Source organism: Chiroxiphia lanceolata, chromosome 3, assembly GCF_009829145.1.
Source record: "Chiroxiphia lanceolata isolate bChiLan1 chromosome 3, bChiLan1.pri, whole genome shotgun sequence".
Taxonomy (NCBI): domain Eukaryota; kingdom Metazoa; phylum Chordata; class Aves; order Passeriformes; family Pipridae; genus Chiroxiphia; species Chiroxiphia lanceolata.
In genome coordinates this window covers 106,154,374-106,171,193 of record NC_045639.1, presented here as the reverse complement: position 1 = coordinate 106,171,193, position 16,820 = coordinate 106,154,374, and the positions used below count along the sequence as shown (strand labels likewise).

At 43.2% G+C, this 16,820-nt stretch overlaps 2 protein-coding genes across 2 annotated transcripts; both read left to right on the top strand.

Moving 5' to 3' along the window:
• Positions 1–225: 225 nt before the first annotated feature.
• On the top strand, positions 226–7,151 carry LOC116784206 (cytosolic 5'-nucleotidase 1B-like). The gene is made up of 6 exons (XM_032682559.1): positions 226–502; positions 811–978; positions 3,755–3,884; positions 4,367–4,489; positions 5,136–5,320; positions 6,259–7,151. Exons 1-6 carry the CDS (start codon positions 374–376, stop codon positions 6,595–6,597), a joined length of 1,074 nt encoding a protein of 357 aa, XP_032538450.1. The 5' UTR covers positions 226–373; the 3' UTR covers positions 6,598–7,151.
• A 4,291-nt stretch (positions 7,152–11,442) lies between these two features.
• Positions 11,443–16,583, top strand: LOC116784207 (retinol dehydrogenase 14-like). The gene is made up of 2 exons (XM_032682560.1): positions 11,443–11,790; positions 15,067–16,583. The coding sequence occupies exons 1-2, from the start codon at positions 11,443–11,445 to the stop codon at positions 15,682–15,684; spliced, it is 966 nt and encodes a 321-aa protein (XP_032538451.1). The 3' UTR covers positions 15,685–16,583.
• Positions 16,584–16,820: the final 237 nt, after the last annotated feature.

Genomic DNA, 16,820 nt, shown 5'->3' with positions numbered 1-16,820 from the left:
AAGTAGCTCCGGATACTGTGGAAGGGAACGGCGTGGGCTGGGCGGGGACGCCGCGGGCACCGCGCGCCCCGAGGAGAAACGCTACGGGCGGGCGGGTGCAGGATGCGGGGAAGCCGCGGCCTCGCTGCCCCACGGGGCAGGTGCTGCTCCGCTCCGGGGGAGGGCCGGACCGCCGCGGGCCCGGCTGGGCCGTGACGCGGGAGGGCCGGGCGAGCCCGGGCGCGGCAGAGCCAAAGGGAAAGGCAGCGCCGGTGCCTTCCCCCTGCCCGGGCGGGGCGGGGCAGGGGCGGCCGCTGCCGCTGCTGCCACCGCTTCCCGGTCCCCGCTGCGGCCGCAGCCGCCGCCCGCCCCGAGCCCGGCCGCGCCAGGCACCATGAGCGGCTCCGGCCCGGAGGCGCCGCAGCCCAGCGAGGCGGCGGAGGCCCGGCTGCAGGAGGCCGAGCAGGACTGGGCGGCGGCCAAGGCGTTCTACGACAACCTGGTTACCAAGAAACCCCGGCCGGTGCGTGGGGGCGGGCCGGGGGTCCGGAGGCCAGGGCTGGGGATGAACGGCGGGGGGGGGAGGGTGGTGCTGGGGATGCGGGGAAAGGTTGGGGACTCGGGGGGAGGTTGAGGGTCCGGGATAAGGTTGGGGGCTCGGGGGAAGGCTGAGGGTCCGAGGGGAAGGCTGAGGGTCCGAGGGGAAGCTGAGGGTCCGAGGGGAAGCTGGGGGTCCCAGGGGAAGCTGGGGGTCCCAGGGGAAGCTGGGGGCGGGGGAAAGCTGGGGATCCGGGGGCTGCGGGCCAGCGCTACCCTGTGGTCGCTTGGCAGCCCAAGCCCCAGAACGCCATCACCGTGGCCGTCTCCTCCCGAGCCCTCTTCGACCTGGTGGAGGAGCGGCGGATCTACCAAGAACAGGGGGTGGAGAAGTACGTGGAGTACCAGCAAAACAACGAGAACGTCACCCTCAAGCCTGGACCGGCGTTCTACTTCGTCAAGGTAGCCAGGGGGGTGAGCCTGGACGGGCTGGTCCGGCAGGGCAAGGGAGGGTGTGGAGCGTGGCGGGGCGAGGAGGATGCTGCAAGGCCAAATTTCGGGAAGAGGAGGAGCCCGAGGCGTCCTTGGGCGGAGATAATCCTGACCGCGGGAGACGTTTTCGGGACTTGTTCTCCCATCGGTGAGCTCGCTGCGGCGGGGGAGCCCGGCAGCATCTCCGCATCTCTGCGCGCCCCGGCCCTCCGGCCACCGCTTCTCTTCCCTCTCCTCTTCCCTCTCCTTTCCTTCTCACATCCCCTCCCCTCCCGCCGGCACTAATGCCGCACGCCTGCGGCAGATCACGTACTGCTCCCGTCACCGGGACCAGACTTGCACCCTCAGCATCACGGTTTGTATCCCGGCTCACAGCATCACATCCCAGATGTGGGTAAGGAGCAACCTGCGCTTTCTGCTGGACATGGGGCACACAAAGTACCTTTCTTTTTAAGACCTTTTTCAGTCAAGATAGTCCCCTAATTGTTTTAAGTTTTTTACAACCTCCTCCCACCTAACAAACCCAAAAAGACAAAACCCAATATCCTCCACCCCAAAAAACCCACAAATAACCCAAACCAGTGTTGATTCTATCTAATTATTAAGAAATTAATTCCTTTTGTTCTGCTTTAATTTTTCCTTGCTTTTGTTGTCACCCTGGAAATTGTTCTTGAGGACCAGCGAAAAAAATACACTCTCTAGTTGAGAGTCAGGGTTTAAGCAGAACTGAAATGGAATATTTTACTTTCACTGCACAGTAAAAGAGAAATGGCCAAGGAAAACAGCCTCCATCATGGAAAGCAAGAGAAATTACAAAAAAATGAAAAGACCTGAAAATATGTATTGTTTTGAAGAACATAGATTTTAGCAGAACTGACTTGAAAAAATGCTGTGTACAGAGTTAATTTTATGTCCGTTGAGAATTGTGTGATAAGCTCTCCCACATTGATTTTAGAAAATTAATGAAATCATAATTAGCAATCATACTTGCTGACATCAGAGTTGTGGCAGAACACCTCAAGTTTTAAAAGTAGATTTGGAGTAATTCAGTTTTAGTCTCAGGACTTTAAAACATTTTCTTAATTAATCATATTTTGAACGTACACAGTGGAAAAATTACTTGTGTCAATACCCATGCTGCTGTAAATATAGCATAGCTGTTAGTAGTATTGATAGCAGAAGCACTTTAAGGGTGCTTTTAACATAAAAATGAGGTCATAGTTCACTTTGTACACCAGCGAGGATAGGCTGACGAGGGAATTTACTGCTTCTTTTCCTATATGTAGCAGCCCTACTAGCAGAGTCAGTTTTTAAGATTTGTTAGAATTCAGTGTCAAATTCACTTCAAGTAAAAGCAAGATTTGACCATTTAACTCCTCATACTTTGAAAATCAGAACTGTTAGCTACGCCCAGCTAAATGCACCTTGACCTCTATTCCCTTCCAGTATGATATTTGTGTTTGAATTCTTTATGTTGCTTAGTCACAGAAATCATTAGGCTGGAGAACTGTGGGTTTGTTGAGTCATCTTTTCCACTTGGAGACAAAGAAGGCAAAAGAGAATAATACTAACTTAAAAGTATTACATCTCATGCTTGTAGCATTTAAGATTTGTAATCACAGGCCATTTGTAATCACAGTCTCCTTGGGGTAAAAAGTATACAGGCAGTGGACAAAAAAATGGTATCCCCTCCTCTGCTCACCCCTACTTACTAATAATTTAAGAAATTGCCAGTGTAGTAGATTATTAGGAGTAGAAGTAGGTTATGACCACATACTAAGATTTTTTCCTAGGCCTTATACCAGGCTCTCACTTAGAAATTTCCTAAGCACAGTCCCACATCACATAGCCATGCTTTTAAGTGAGATTCCCAGAATTTAATTATTAAATTTGTAGTTTAGTTCTTAACAACTGGACTGACTTTCAAAGCACCTTATCGAAAATCAATCCATCTTTGTATTCATTTGATAATTCATTTTTGATTTCATTGCTGTAATCCCAAAGAATTCCATTCCATTAAAGGAATGCAAAAAGGAGGTCTTACTCCAAAGGGATGAGGTTCTAAATAAGAGAAAACAGATGGATACAGACAGAGATGAGCAGATGAAAGGTCAAGGAAATAAAAATGCGAGACTGTGGATATAACATATTGGCCCATTATCTTTAAAGGGATCTCAAATCAAAATCTGTCTCATTCACTACTGCAATTAGAAATTGTCAAGCTAATCATGTATGACAGGATATGATTTTGTACTCATTACTTAAGGACGATCTTTGACACTTGACCACCTGAACTGTGTCAGTAAATCTTTGCATAAGTATGTGACCCAAAATCACATTTGTGCATGCAAAACAAGCAGCTGTACATATACTTTCCTTTATACTTTCTCCTTGATTTCACAAGAACAATTTTCAAGTGGACAAGAAAAAAATTAATAGTGATTGTGATAATGATCAACAGTGCATTGACTTACTCTGGATGATTATGATCTCCTAGAAAAAGGATTTCCACAAGAAAGTTAAATTCTGTAACTCAACAAAATAAACTTATTTGCCTCCTTTCATATGAACCAGTCAAATGGTTACTGGGAGCAGTAAAGCAGAAAGGAATAAAACAAGTTCAGCAAGTTAAGCTGTCAGGTATTTCACATTCTCCTTCAAGACAATTCTGTCACTAGAACTACAGTGATTAACAAAAGGAGGCACATTCCACTTGTCTGTTGACTTCCACATTTTTATCCTTCAGGCTCTGGAGCATGTCAATGCCCGGCTTCTTGAACTATACCCTGATGATGAAGAACGATTTGATATCGTCCTGATGACTAATAACCATGCCCAAGTGGGAGTGAGGCTCATAAACAGCATCAATCACTATGGTGAATAAAATAAATACTAATGGGTAGAATTGACAGCTGTTACATAATAATATGAATTAATTTTATTCTTCCTGTTCTGACCTTGAGAAAAACAGCTGCTTTGATATTTATTTTTGGGTGTCAGCACAAGTGAGATATATTAAACAGTTTGGTCCAATGCTCTAGATATAACATGTCAGATGTGAATCTTAACTTCTGAGAAGTCTTTAAACTTTTTGATGTTTGTTATCTATGCTCTCTAGACATACACCTTCACAGCAGTTACTCTGCCATCTTAGAGGGATTTTTTTTCCCTAAATTATGAATGAGGATGGACTGATCAAACATTTTAGTCAGTTTAAGTTGTGTAACTCGTTGAAATTACGATGAATTTTTTTTTTTTTAAGTTTATTGTTAGCTAGGTTAGTGTACCTTTTCTCAGGTTACTTTTACAGGTTTGCAGTGTCACGGCAGAGTCACACCTTGTGCTGTTCTTACTTTAGGCTTAACAATTGAACGTTTCTGTATGACGGGAGGACAAAGCCCTATTGGTTACCTGACTGCATACCTTACAAACCTGTACCTCTCAGCAGACTCTGAAAAAGTGCAAGAAGCTATAGAAGCAGGTTTGAATTGACTTTCCTTATCTCTCTGTTTAGCTTGTTCAAAAATTAATATGCTGTGTGTCTTTCACAGAAAGTAGCACTGCTTCATCAAATGCAGAAAGGCAACACTTTGTACAGTGCAAGTTTACCACTTATTTTTACTTAATCAAATAAAATCACATGATACTGTTCCTCTCTGACCCTTCAGCCTACTGATACGACAACCAAATCACCCTACACCTTTCTGTCTTCTCCTATTCAACAAGAAAGGGATCTCCACCTCTGTTCAACTTCCATTTGAATAGCCTCATCTTTTTCAATACAACTAAAAAAACGACCTCTGTGTTTCATAAGAAGTTAAAAATAGCAAATAGTTTGATTGAGTGGTTTCCTTGGAATTGCCTGCTTTGTCTCATTTACAGTACACCTTGGGGACCGTTCTTGTACATTCTTATGTGAAAATGAAAGGAAGAATGTCCAAGAAGTTTTGTCAGTGGGACAGCTTCCATGCATTTGTGTTACAGAACAGCCATTACTAATTAGCTTTCATGATCATTTCCACTCACCACATGTAAAGGTCACCACAAATAAGTTGTTGGAACCAAACTGCTGGTGGTTTAATGAATGACTTAGCAGGACTAACTGAGGTTCTCTGATCCATTTTCAGGCATTGCATCAGCTACGATGTTCACTGCCAACAAAGATGTTTCTTACTCGGATACACAGCTGAGGGTGGCATTTGATGGGGATGCTGTTATCTTTTCTGATGAATCAGAACAGATTGTCAAAGAGCAAGGATTAGATAGATTTTTTGAACATGAACAGCTGAATGAAAATAAGCCTCTTGCACAGGTTTGTATTTTCTTGAATCAGTAAGTTTCCAAAAGATCTGATGACTTTCATTGCTGCTGTGTTTCTCCACTTTCCCCAGTGCGTATGTGTCCTTTGTGGAAGCTGAGTACCCAATTTATTTCCTTTTCAAGAATAGTCTTTAAAATGCATGTTTGACATAAAAAAGGCCACCACTGCAGTCCTTTCACCAGATCTCTCACTTCTCTGAGAGAACTGCATATATAAGACAGTGACTTACAATTGTATTTTAATGGTATTATTAGAAAAATAAATACTAGTACTGATTTCCTGGATTATTTTTTTAATCAGACTGTGTAGGTAATGTTAATTTCTAACACTGAGATACCCTGGTTATTGAAACAGGTTACTTATTCCCAAGCAGAACTATGCCATTTGTCTAAAAAACACAAATATTTTAATATCAGCTTAAACTGAAGGACAAATTCTGCTATTGTTAAAAATAGTATAAATTCATAATAAAAGCTTGATTTATGAAAATACTGAATGGTACAACACATTGCAATTTGAAGAACCAAACTGTCATTTATTTCTTTTAATTGGAGTGTAGTATGGTCATTAATCCGGTTTTTGTGCAGGAGAAAGAATTGCAGCTCATGGTTCTTAGTAAAAAGAGTTCAGTATGTTTAAAGGAACACTAAAGACTATAGTAATAAGCTTATATTGTAAGAGATCGCCTTAGTGAGAATTATTTTCCCACTGATCATACCATGTAGGATTATGGTTTTAACTTTTTTCCAGTGTGTGAATTCCTAGTGAGGGTGCAGACCCATTTGGATGTGTTACACAGAGAATTTGCAGAGTAGCATAGCATTAGGGAAAAGAATTCTGTGTGTAACTGGCAGTCTGGAGGAAAGCAAAAGAATGTTTTGGGGAACTGTGGACAAATACTAAGTATGCTTCTGGTATTTTATACTCAGGGCCCTTTGAAGGGTTTTCTGGAAGACCTGGGGAAAATTCAGAAGAAGTTCTATGCAAAAAATGAACGATTAAATTGTCCTATAAGGACCTACCTGGTCACAGCCAGAAGTGCGGCGAGCTCTGGAGCCAGAGTGCTGAAGACTCTCCGTAGCTGGGGTCTGGAGATTGATGAGGCACTTTTCCTAGCAGGAGCTCCTAAAGGACCAATCCTGGTGAAAATCCGCCCTCACATTTTCTTTGATGACCAGATGTTCCACATTGAAGGAGCACAGAAATTAGGCACCATAGCTGCACACGTTCCCTATGGCGTCGCTCAGAAGTACAACAAATCTTCATGACTGGATGACACCATTAATGATGAAGTTCTTAACTCAGCCAGCCTCTTAATAAACCAATAGTTATGTCTGAAAACCCCTACATATGTGTATTGTAAGCAGTATGTTTAAAAATTCAACTTCTGGCTAGAACAGCCTTTAAAAGAAATATTTTTAATATAGGTAAGTTTTTAATGGAGTTATTTTAATATAATTCTTAAGCAGTTTAGATTTTTTACCTGCCTAGATCTAACACTGTGGTTTTGATATTAGGAAGAGATTTGTACTGTTTTTATAGCTTGAGACATATTTTGAGAGACAGAACAGTTATATTTTCTCTAAAAAACTGTTGACGGGTTATTTATAAGAAAACTCATGCTGCAATGCTAGTTCTTGACAGTCATTTCTGAAGTTCACAAAAACACAGTTTACCTGTTGTGGTTTGCTTGTTAAATATGTGTTCAGTAGGTCTGTCACCACGAGGTTTCAGCTTCCAGTAAAATGTTAGCTTACTTGATCTTGTGTTTACACATTTTTCTATATTGTTTTCTTACCTTAATAAAGCTGGCTTTACAGAACATTGTCATTTTTCTGTGCAGGGGTTTTAGAGGTTTAGGGGTTCCTAGGTAGAGTTTGTGTAATCAGCATCCTCCTGATGTTTCGAACCAGAAGGGACCACTTTCACCCAAATTTGAGAGAGAGCTGCTAGAGGTCTCAGTCCCAGCAGATTTCACAGAGCTGGGTAGAAATCTGAGATGCTGTGAGTATCTTGACTGGGACAAAGACTGAAGCTTTAGAGCACACGTCGTAACAGCAGAGAACCTACCCAGAAATAATACTGTTGATGGAACTATTTGCTTCTTTAGCTAGATTTCCTTAGGATTTACAGCTGTTTCGTTATCTGAGTGAACTCAGTTTAGCAACCTCAAATGGGTTTCCAGGGGACAGGTGCCTGTTGCTACATGACTTCAAATTTACTCCATAGATCTATTCTACCTCTTTTATGCTCAGTTCCTGTGTATCAGTGTTATCTGTATAACTGATATCCAAATGACACCACTAACATCTGTCAGGTGGTGTTCGTTCTCTTTCTCTCCCTAGTGGAACAACTATTCTATTTTTTTTTTGTTGCTGTATATTTATACCAGAAGAAACAAAACCAAAAGAATGTACTCTGCAGTGGGAGTAGAAATGGTGAATCAGGCTTGTGATGATCTGTGGTTCTTCAGGGAATTCGGTCCAGAATCTCAGGTTAGCTTCTGAGAAAGTTTGTTTCCTCTGTCTGGATGAACTGTCTTGTTATTGCAGAAAGCTTCATTGCATTAATTATGTTTTCCCTCCCAGGAACATAGGCAATCATTTTAATGTTCTGGGTCCAAGCCACAAAGTTCTTTGGAAGCAAAGGCAAAAGCCTTGATCCTGCATGAAACACGAATAGAAACCATTGGAAAGGTTTTCATGTGTTCACACTAATATGTGTTGTTGATGGGATGCACTGCAGATTTCTGGTGTACTTGGAACTCCATAAATGCTAAAGGCTTTGTGCCCAAAATGTATCACATTTCCGAGCCCAGCCAGGAGGTGAGGAAGACATGAATAACTGAGGCCTGGTCATTGTCTTCCAGGATGAGACAGAATTACCTTGCCAAATGGATATTATGAAAAATGTTATTAGCAGATGTTTTTATGTGAGAGCTCAGAATCTGCAAGGAATTCAAAAATATTCCTTAGCTATGGAATATAAATTGTGTGTGTACCTTTACCACACGAGCATGGCCGCAAATTTCAGGAAGACTGGTCCTGCCTTGTTGAAGCAGAACATGGATTAGCCATTCTTCATCCATGCATTGTTAGACCAGTAGGGGTTGGGTGTGGGAAACATAAAGCTGGCACTTGACTCTCATTGAACAGAACAACTAAGTCTTGATACTGAAAAAGTCTAATGGGATCCTTGATCCCTGTAGGAGTCCAGAGGTGAGTCTCATGCCTGACAGGGTAAGCATGTAAATCAGTGAATAAACTGGAAGCTGAATTATTTGGTCTGTTTTGTTTATCTTTATTTCCGATCAATCATGCACCTACAGCAAGAATGAAACCTACTGGCCAGGACATAGGAGCTTCCAGTTCTTGGTCTGTACATGCAGTACTAGAGGACTCCATCCTGCAGTGTCAATCCTGACAGCACTAAGGCACACGTGAAAAGAGTTCACATATTAAATGTACACAGAATTTACGTTCTTAGTCATAGAATGCAAATTGACATTAAAGTTTAGAAGTTGATGCTAAGGTCCACAATTGCTTCCTTTAAGTTAGTTGAGCAAAATATCCTTAGATATTTGTTCAGATTATACACTGCTTTTTAATTGTCAGGCAGCTGTCCCAGGCTCAATGGCTGCTTCTCTGCATATCCAGCTGGCAGCATGGTGGGTGAGTGGAGCCTCATTCGTTCATACAAGTGCCTTCCAGACTAATCTGGATGTTTGGGGAGACTCAGGCTTGCCAAGCAGTCTCTGCCTGTTAAAATTATTTTCTTCTGCTCCAAGGCACAGCTTGGCTAGTGGACCGAAATAATCTTTTTCAAGGAGATTCTCTGAAATGGGATGGGAGATGAGGGAAAGTGTTTTCTATTTTTGTAGACATAGAAGAGAATTGTCTCTTAATAACATTCCAGTCCACAAAGCAAAACAAACAACCAAACAACAACAAGAAAACTCAACAAAAAATGTCTAGCTTCTCACGCTCATGAGAATACCATGAGTTTATGCCCTGGCACCTCATAACCCTGAGCCATTCACAGTTAAAACAACAGAAAGAGGGGAATAGAGAGGACTGTCCTGTATATCATCCAGTTTGCAACACTGTAAGACAGACTTATGAAAAAGAAACTGTCATCCCAGGCAAAACCTGGAAGAGCATTAATGATAACACAGATGAATTCTGTGTGGAAAAAGAACTTTATCAGGCAAAGCCAGTTTTTGTTCCCTTAGCTTCCAGGTTCCTGCACCACATCATAGTGAAGAGTCCAGGTAAGACAAATGGACATGTCTCCTACTGCTACCAATCCCCACGGACAAAAATATTAGAAATGAGATTCTGAAGGTGACTTTGCTTTATTTTTTTTTTTTTTTACAGAAGAACATATCCTCCACCAGCTACTAAGACATAATAAATCCATGTTCCCCAGTTCCTTCACACCTCTAAGACACCCTTGCAGTTTCCAGGCTAGCATGTCATGTCATGCATAGTTAAACAACCATCTAGAGGAAACAAAATATTTCAGATGAAAATTCAGAAATTATCATCATCACATGTATTCCAACATGTGTTTTGGATCATGATCTGTTCTAAGGACTTGGGATTCAGAGGGCTTCTACACCCTGAAGAGGATTCTCTGCCAGATCCTGTAACTTTCATTGGCCTGCAGTATTGCTAAACAGAACCTCAAGTGCAATAGATGGGTAGAGAAATTGGTGAAGCAGATCCATGCCTTAGAATAAATAATAATTTCTAGTTATCCTGCTCAGGAGTATCTGGGAACAACATCTGAATGTCATCATCCCTGCTGATGAGCAGCTTCTGATCACTGTCACCCATGAGCTCCTGAGCACAATGCTGCTTGCACTGAAGGCTGGACTGATGACCGACAAACCCAGGCAGGGTCCTCAAGGCAGTGACCTCTCCAACACATTCACAATGTTCTGAAGTAGTAGGTATGTCAGAGGTGACTGCCAGAGTCTCCACTGCCAGATGATGAATAGCAGATTCTTCACCTCCTACCAGGCAGATGTCTTACAGAACGAATCTATTCCTCTAACAGGGCGTTTCCTGGTTCTCCTATTTTGATTGGGGACCATTGTTCCTTTCTCCTGGTCCTTGACTGCAGAGGTGGGGGTGGCTCCAACACTACCTAGTATACGACTTACTGTGAGAAGAGCATATGGAAGAACACCTCAAGATGGCTCTTACACCATGTTAAGGATGCCAAAATCCATCTGCATCACACGCAGATGCGATGGTGTGGCCTGGCTAAAATACCCTTTAGTGTAACCATGATGCTCACAATGAAGAGCTGAGAACGAATAGACAGAGTTTTCTGTGGTGAAGACAAAGGTAGAAGTCTCCGCAAATTCAGTGTTTAGATGTCATGCCTATACAGCCCTTAAGGTGCCTGAGAAGTGTGACAGGCAGCCAGAAAAGAATAAGGATACTCCCAGAAAAATCTGATGTTTCTGCAGCTGTAACATGAGCTGAAGTGATGAAACCTTAGACTAGACTGCAGCAATGTGACAACACTGCATGTAGCACCCACATGTGACAGCTCAGGGGAGGTTACTATTGCAGATGGTTATCACGTCCAGACAAGTCACAAGAAAGCTGATGAAAGGCTCCTGGTTTTCTTCTCGGGTTGCTTACTCGTTTCCCCAGACAGCCTCAACCTGCTGGCCACACTCTTCCCGATACACCCCAAGGTACCACTGGCCCTCTGGCCCCCCAGGGCACACTGCCGGCTAGTGGTCAACTTGTCACCCACCAAGACTTCCAGGTCCTTCTCTGCAGAACTGCTATCTAGTAGGTCAGCTCCCAGCCTGTGCTGGGATTATTCCTCCCCAGGTGTAGAACCCTACATTTGCCCTTGCTGAACCTCATTAGGTTTCTCTCCGCGCAACTCGCCAGCCTATCAAGGTCCCGCTGAACGGCAGCACACCCTTCGTTCAGGCGTACCAGCCACTCCCCGCAGCTCCCTATGGCCAGCAAACTCGCTGCGGGTACACTACGCCACCGAGGGGCACAGCGCAGGCTCCCTCAGCCCTCCCGGACCACAAGCCCCAGCAGGCGCCGCGCCGCCCGGGCAGTGCCCTCCCGCCCGGCATGGCCGCGGCGCTGCCGGCGCTGGCGCTGGGTGCGGGGCTCCTGGCGGCCGCCTGGCGCTGGCTGCGGGGCACGGCCCGCGCCCTCACCGCGGGCTCCATGCGGGGCAAGACCGTCATCATCACCGGCGCCAACAGCGGGCTGGGCCGGGCCGCGGCGGCCGAGCTGCTGCGGATGCGGGCCCGCGTCATCATGGGCTGCCGCGACAGGGCGCGGGCCGAGCGGGCGGCCCGGGAGATCCGGGCCGAGGTGGGCGAGCGGGCAGAGGGCGAGGGCGAGCTGGTGGTCCGGGAGCTGGACCTGGCCTCGCTTCGCTCCGTGCGCGCCTTCTGCCACCGCGTCCTGCAGGTACGGCGGGGCCGCGGGCGGACGGCGCTGTCTCGGAGCCCCGGGGAGGGCACGGGCTGGGCCGTGCTGGCGGCGGCCCCTGGGCTCCGTGCTGGCTCCTGGAGTTCCAGGTCCGAGGAGGCTGTTCCTCGGCGTGGGGGCGCGGGATGGCGCCGGGGTCAGCGCTGGGTCTGGGAGGAGGGTGTGAGCAAATTGACCGTGAATTAGCGCGTGGAAGAATGAAGTTCCTACTGGTTTGGTCTGTACCAGTTCAAAATATCCCAAACCTTTTCAGTTCTGGAAAGGAAGCGCTTGTTTCTGTGTGAGATAAGTGATTTGTTTTCCTTCCTCTCTTAACTACCGTAACCTTTTTTGCCTTACATTGGTGTTACAGCTCAGCTTTGTCTCCAGAAAAAAATAGAAGTTCACGAGTGCACTGTTCACATGCACAAGACGTCGTTCTGCCCCCTCCTCAGATTGTCTGTCCCCTGCCCCCAAGAATTTCACATCTGTTGGCCACCACCAGCTGAGTTTAGTCGATAGATATTTTTGAATATATCAAGTTCCTGAAGATTTCCTGAAAATCTGAGTTTAAGGAGAACAGGGACATCCAGTTGCTTTGCCTGACAAAAATGCCACTAGATGAGTTTGACAGTGTTATTAGACACCAGAGAGCAGGGGGAGGCACTGTTGGAGGCATTATTTCATCCCATGGAAAGCATCTTTTGGGACTTTGATCTCACCACATCTATCTGCTATTCAAGCCATGAGACACGAAGTCATGGGAAGCCAGGCTTAATAAATTCTGCTGCGGCTCAGAGAAGTGCTTGTTAAGTACTTGAAAGATGCTCAGATACTGTTGTGAGAGGCGAAAAAACAGAGGGACTTTATTGCATTAATTTTCAAATGGTTTTTCTAAAACTTAAATGTCAAGTTTTAAATTTTCTACTGGGACACTTTGTAGTCATACATTCATATATATGAATCCACTGGTAAGATTTAGTCTTACTTCGGTCTTATGGGAAAACATGAATACACAAAAGGATATAAAACATGTATAATAAACACACACCAAAAATGAAACATACTGTCTAACTTCTAAGAATTATAACTTTTATAGTACAAAATATGAAAAAAATACTAATTTGTTAGCATCTCTTTATTGCTAAAGACAGTACAAGTGGCTCTTAAGTGAGAATTGGGTAAAGAAAAGAGTGTGTTATTTGCAGAGTTTTGATGACCCTTGTTTTAACTTGCATTTTTGAAATAATTCCAAAAGCACCTGAATGACAAGGTATGCAAGCTCAAGAAATACTTTCAAGAGCTTTTCCACCCAAGTCCACGTTACTTACCTTCCCTAATCTGTGAGTCCTTTTCGGAGCTGTTACTTGGAGGTTTGTTTGGGGATTCTTCTGGTTTTTGTTTGACATAAAGAAGATTTAAACATTGGCAAGATGGGGAAACTGCATTCCCACTGACTGGCCTTATTTGTAGGAGCTTTACTTTGAGCAGCTGAAAGTGGTTACATCTTAAAACACTTTGAGATGTTGGAGAGTTCCATGGGAAAATGGAGAAAATGGACATGAGCTCAGAGGTTGCAAGGAGTAGCATTGTCCATCAAAGCAATGTTTGGTGCACTCTGCTGCACTTGGTTGTAGTAGCTACCTGTTTGGCATTGATCACATTACTCCTATTAAATGTAGGAATTTCAGAAAATGGCACACGTGGAAGTCTTGCTTCTTGAAGTGTTAAGTCTTGCAAAATAAATCCTCCAGTCAGATATTTTTCTTTAAAGAAAGAACGATCACTTCAGTGAGCAAATGTACAGTCAGTACTTAATCACTACTGTCCTGCTTTAGTGATTGTGACCATTGTGTCCCTTTGGGTGAAGAGGAGAAGTGAATTTGACACTCTTTGGATCATGCCTCAGGGACCCAATTATATGAAATACTGAGCAGCCTCAAGTCCCACAGAAATCAGTCTGAAATTGAAGTACTTGAAGTTTTGAGTGATCAAATGCCAGCACCTTTAACTGAATGCCAAGTGCAGATTTGGGTTTTGCTCTCTTTGTATCATTGCTGCTAATGGCAGTGAAATAAAAGGCAAATAGTACAGAATTCATTTATGAGGTTCTCTATTTTTGTCATCAGAATGGCCCAAAATTATCTCAGCTTGCCTTCCAGTCCCTGCATTGGGTTTAAAAAAATTAATAGCAAAGAGAACTCACTTTCTAGAGAAAGTGAATACATTTGCCTCTGATTCATGCAAGCATAAATGATGCTTTCACAGTCTTTTGTCAGAGGTGGGTGAATTCAGAGCTTATTTAGGCAGCTTACTTTATTCTGTATTTTTTTAAAAAGTTTGTTTTGGGTAAACCGGAGAACTCTTAATTTTTGAGTGGATTCTGGAGCATGAAGTGCATGATGCATGTATTTAAATTATCCATACCACCCTCTCTGTTAATTCCTTGTATCCCCTGATTCTGTAGAGTATAATGTATGTCCTCAAGTCTGTTTTTTACTGACTTGAACCAGAATACTGATCCATCAAATAGCATGTGCTGAGCACCTCATAGATATTTCAAGCTTTGGTTCCTTAGTTCTTGAGTAGACCTGTTGGACTCAAATTGTATGAAACATGAGTACTACTTTTCTATGAGTCCTGCTCCATAGTTGCCACCAAGGAGCACAATGACATGTACTGGTTCTAAAGTAGGATAAGTGTTTAAAACCATTAGAACATTGTTTTGAAAAGTTTTTCATGACATCATCCCACTAAGATAGTGGGTTTACAATGTAATGGTTCCTCTTCAGCCCTGAGGTTAAGTTCTTTGAGCTAACACATTGTGTTCCTTGTTTGCATGTCTTTTGCTCAGTAGACCCCTCTACTGTAGCACGTTTGCCATAAATTAATATGTGTCCTTTTGCAGTGCAATAGACAGGTTATTTTTTTAGAGGGGAAAAAAAAATACATTACAAAGGTAAATTATCACTGAATTGTTACAGAAGAAGCTGCTCCTGGAGAAGCAGATGGTTGTGTTCTCTGCTTTCTTTAAAAGTTGACACAAACCTACGCATGTACGTGCGTCTAACTGGGGTCAAGTACTCACTTTAGTGGTAGTTCAACTTAGGGGTTTTTTTTAGCAGTGCTTTCAAAGAATATCAGAAAGTTACAATTCAGAAAACTAGGAGTGAAATTTGTTCTTTCTAACAATGGCCAGTGAGAAATATGAAGCGTAATAATATGGTTTTTGTGACAATTCTAAAACTGAATGATTTTTTTCTTTCACATTTAAAGGAGGAGTCAAGGCTGGATGTTCTGATAAATAATGCAGGGGTATTCCAGTGTCCGTACATGAAGACGGAGGATGGTTTTGAGATGCAATTTGGTGTAAACCACTTGGGTCACTTCTTGCTCACCAACCTTCTTCTGGGCCTTCTCAAAAATTCTGCTCCGAGCAGGGTTGTTGTAGTATCCTCAAAGCTTTACAAATATGGAGAGATCAACTTTGAAGACTTGAACAGTGAAATAAGTTACAATAAAAGCTTTTGTTACAGTCGAAGTAAGCTGGCTAATATATTATTTGCAAGGGAGCTAGCCCGTCGGTTGGAAGGCACAGGAGTCACTGTCAATTCTCTCCATCCTGGGATTGTCAGAACAAATTTGGGCAGACACGTGAATATTCCTTTGCTGGCCAAACCCCTGTTCAACTTGGTGTCATGGGCTTTCTTCAAAACACCTCTGGAAGGAGCCCAGACTTCTATTTATTTGGCCTCTTCTCCTGATGTTGAAGGCGTGACAGGAAAATATTTTGGAGACTGCAAAGAGGAAGAACTCCTGCCCAAAGCCATGGATGACTTGGTTGCAAGAAAATTGTGGGATATCAGTGAAGTGATGGTTGGCTTATTGAAGTAAGTGCCAGGGGGTGTCTGCAAAACAGAGTGCAAATAACTATGCAATGCATTTTTACAAAAGTGAAATTCTCACTTTAAATGCTATGGGAATACAGAGTATGTTGCTCAATAAGTATGAAATAAGGGAGTGGTTTATGTTGGAACTTTTGAAATAAAAGACAATCTTCAACAGAGATAGGCATTCACAAAAGTCTGAAATACAGTTTGTGGGTGTGAATATAATTTCTTGTTAAATCTGCTTGGAAACTCATGTTTTACAAATAAAACTAAACAGAACTGTGTTTTGCAATATATATGCATATTTCTCATGTTCCACTACTTGTAGTCAGCCTGGAAAATGCAAGGTACTGATGGTGAAACACTTCTGTAAAAAATGTGAAAATAAGTCCTAATAATAGAATTATCATCTTTTTATGAGCCATCAGAATAATAAATGGAATAAAGAATTTTACTGATATCTTGCACTGTAATTGTTGAGGCCTCTGAGTTCTGTTCAAAGGCTTGACAGCTCCATGGTTTAGTAAACAGAACTGTTGAGCCGTATGCAGTTCTGCTGTGAAGCACAAAGTCAGCTATTTTTAGTGGTGGTGCTGCTGTTCAATGTGTAAGTACAGTTGGTTGTGCAAGCTGTATTTTTATTTTCATGTGTACTGAACTTGCTGTTTCTTGAAACCTTGGTTTTCATTAAAAGGATACTTGCAAGATGTATTATGGTCTTTATAGGGCTTTGCATGGCACGAATTGTGTGCATACAAAGTTTGTAAGACCTCACCCAGATTAGACCGAAGAATCTCAGTTTGTGTGTTTGCCTTGACTGATGGCACTTTAACTAAGTAATGTTCTGTAAATCTGTCTCGTACAGCTACTGAATATTCTTTAATAAAATCTTGTAAAAAAAGACAGCATTCATTCTTTCATTGTGGGAGATGTATCAGAAACCAGCAGCCTCAATACAGCAGCCTTGTATTAAAGCAGAAGATGAACCTGTGTTGGTTTAGGGAGTCTGTCGTGTGAGGTTGGTAGAAATAAAATGGGCTGTGTTGGGGACGACGAGAACCACCAGCGAGAGGAATGGGAAAGATTCCAAGCATGGAGGAGAGTTTATAACTCATAAAAGGACTTTAAACCACAGGAATG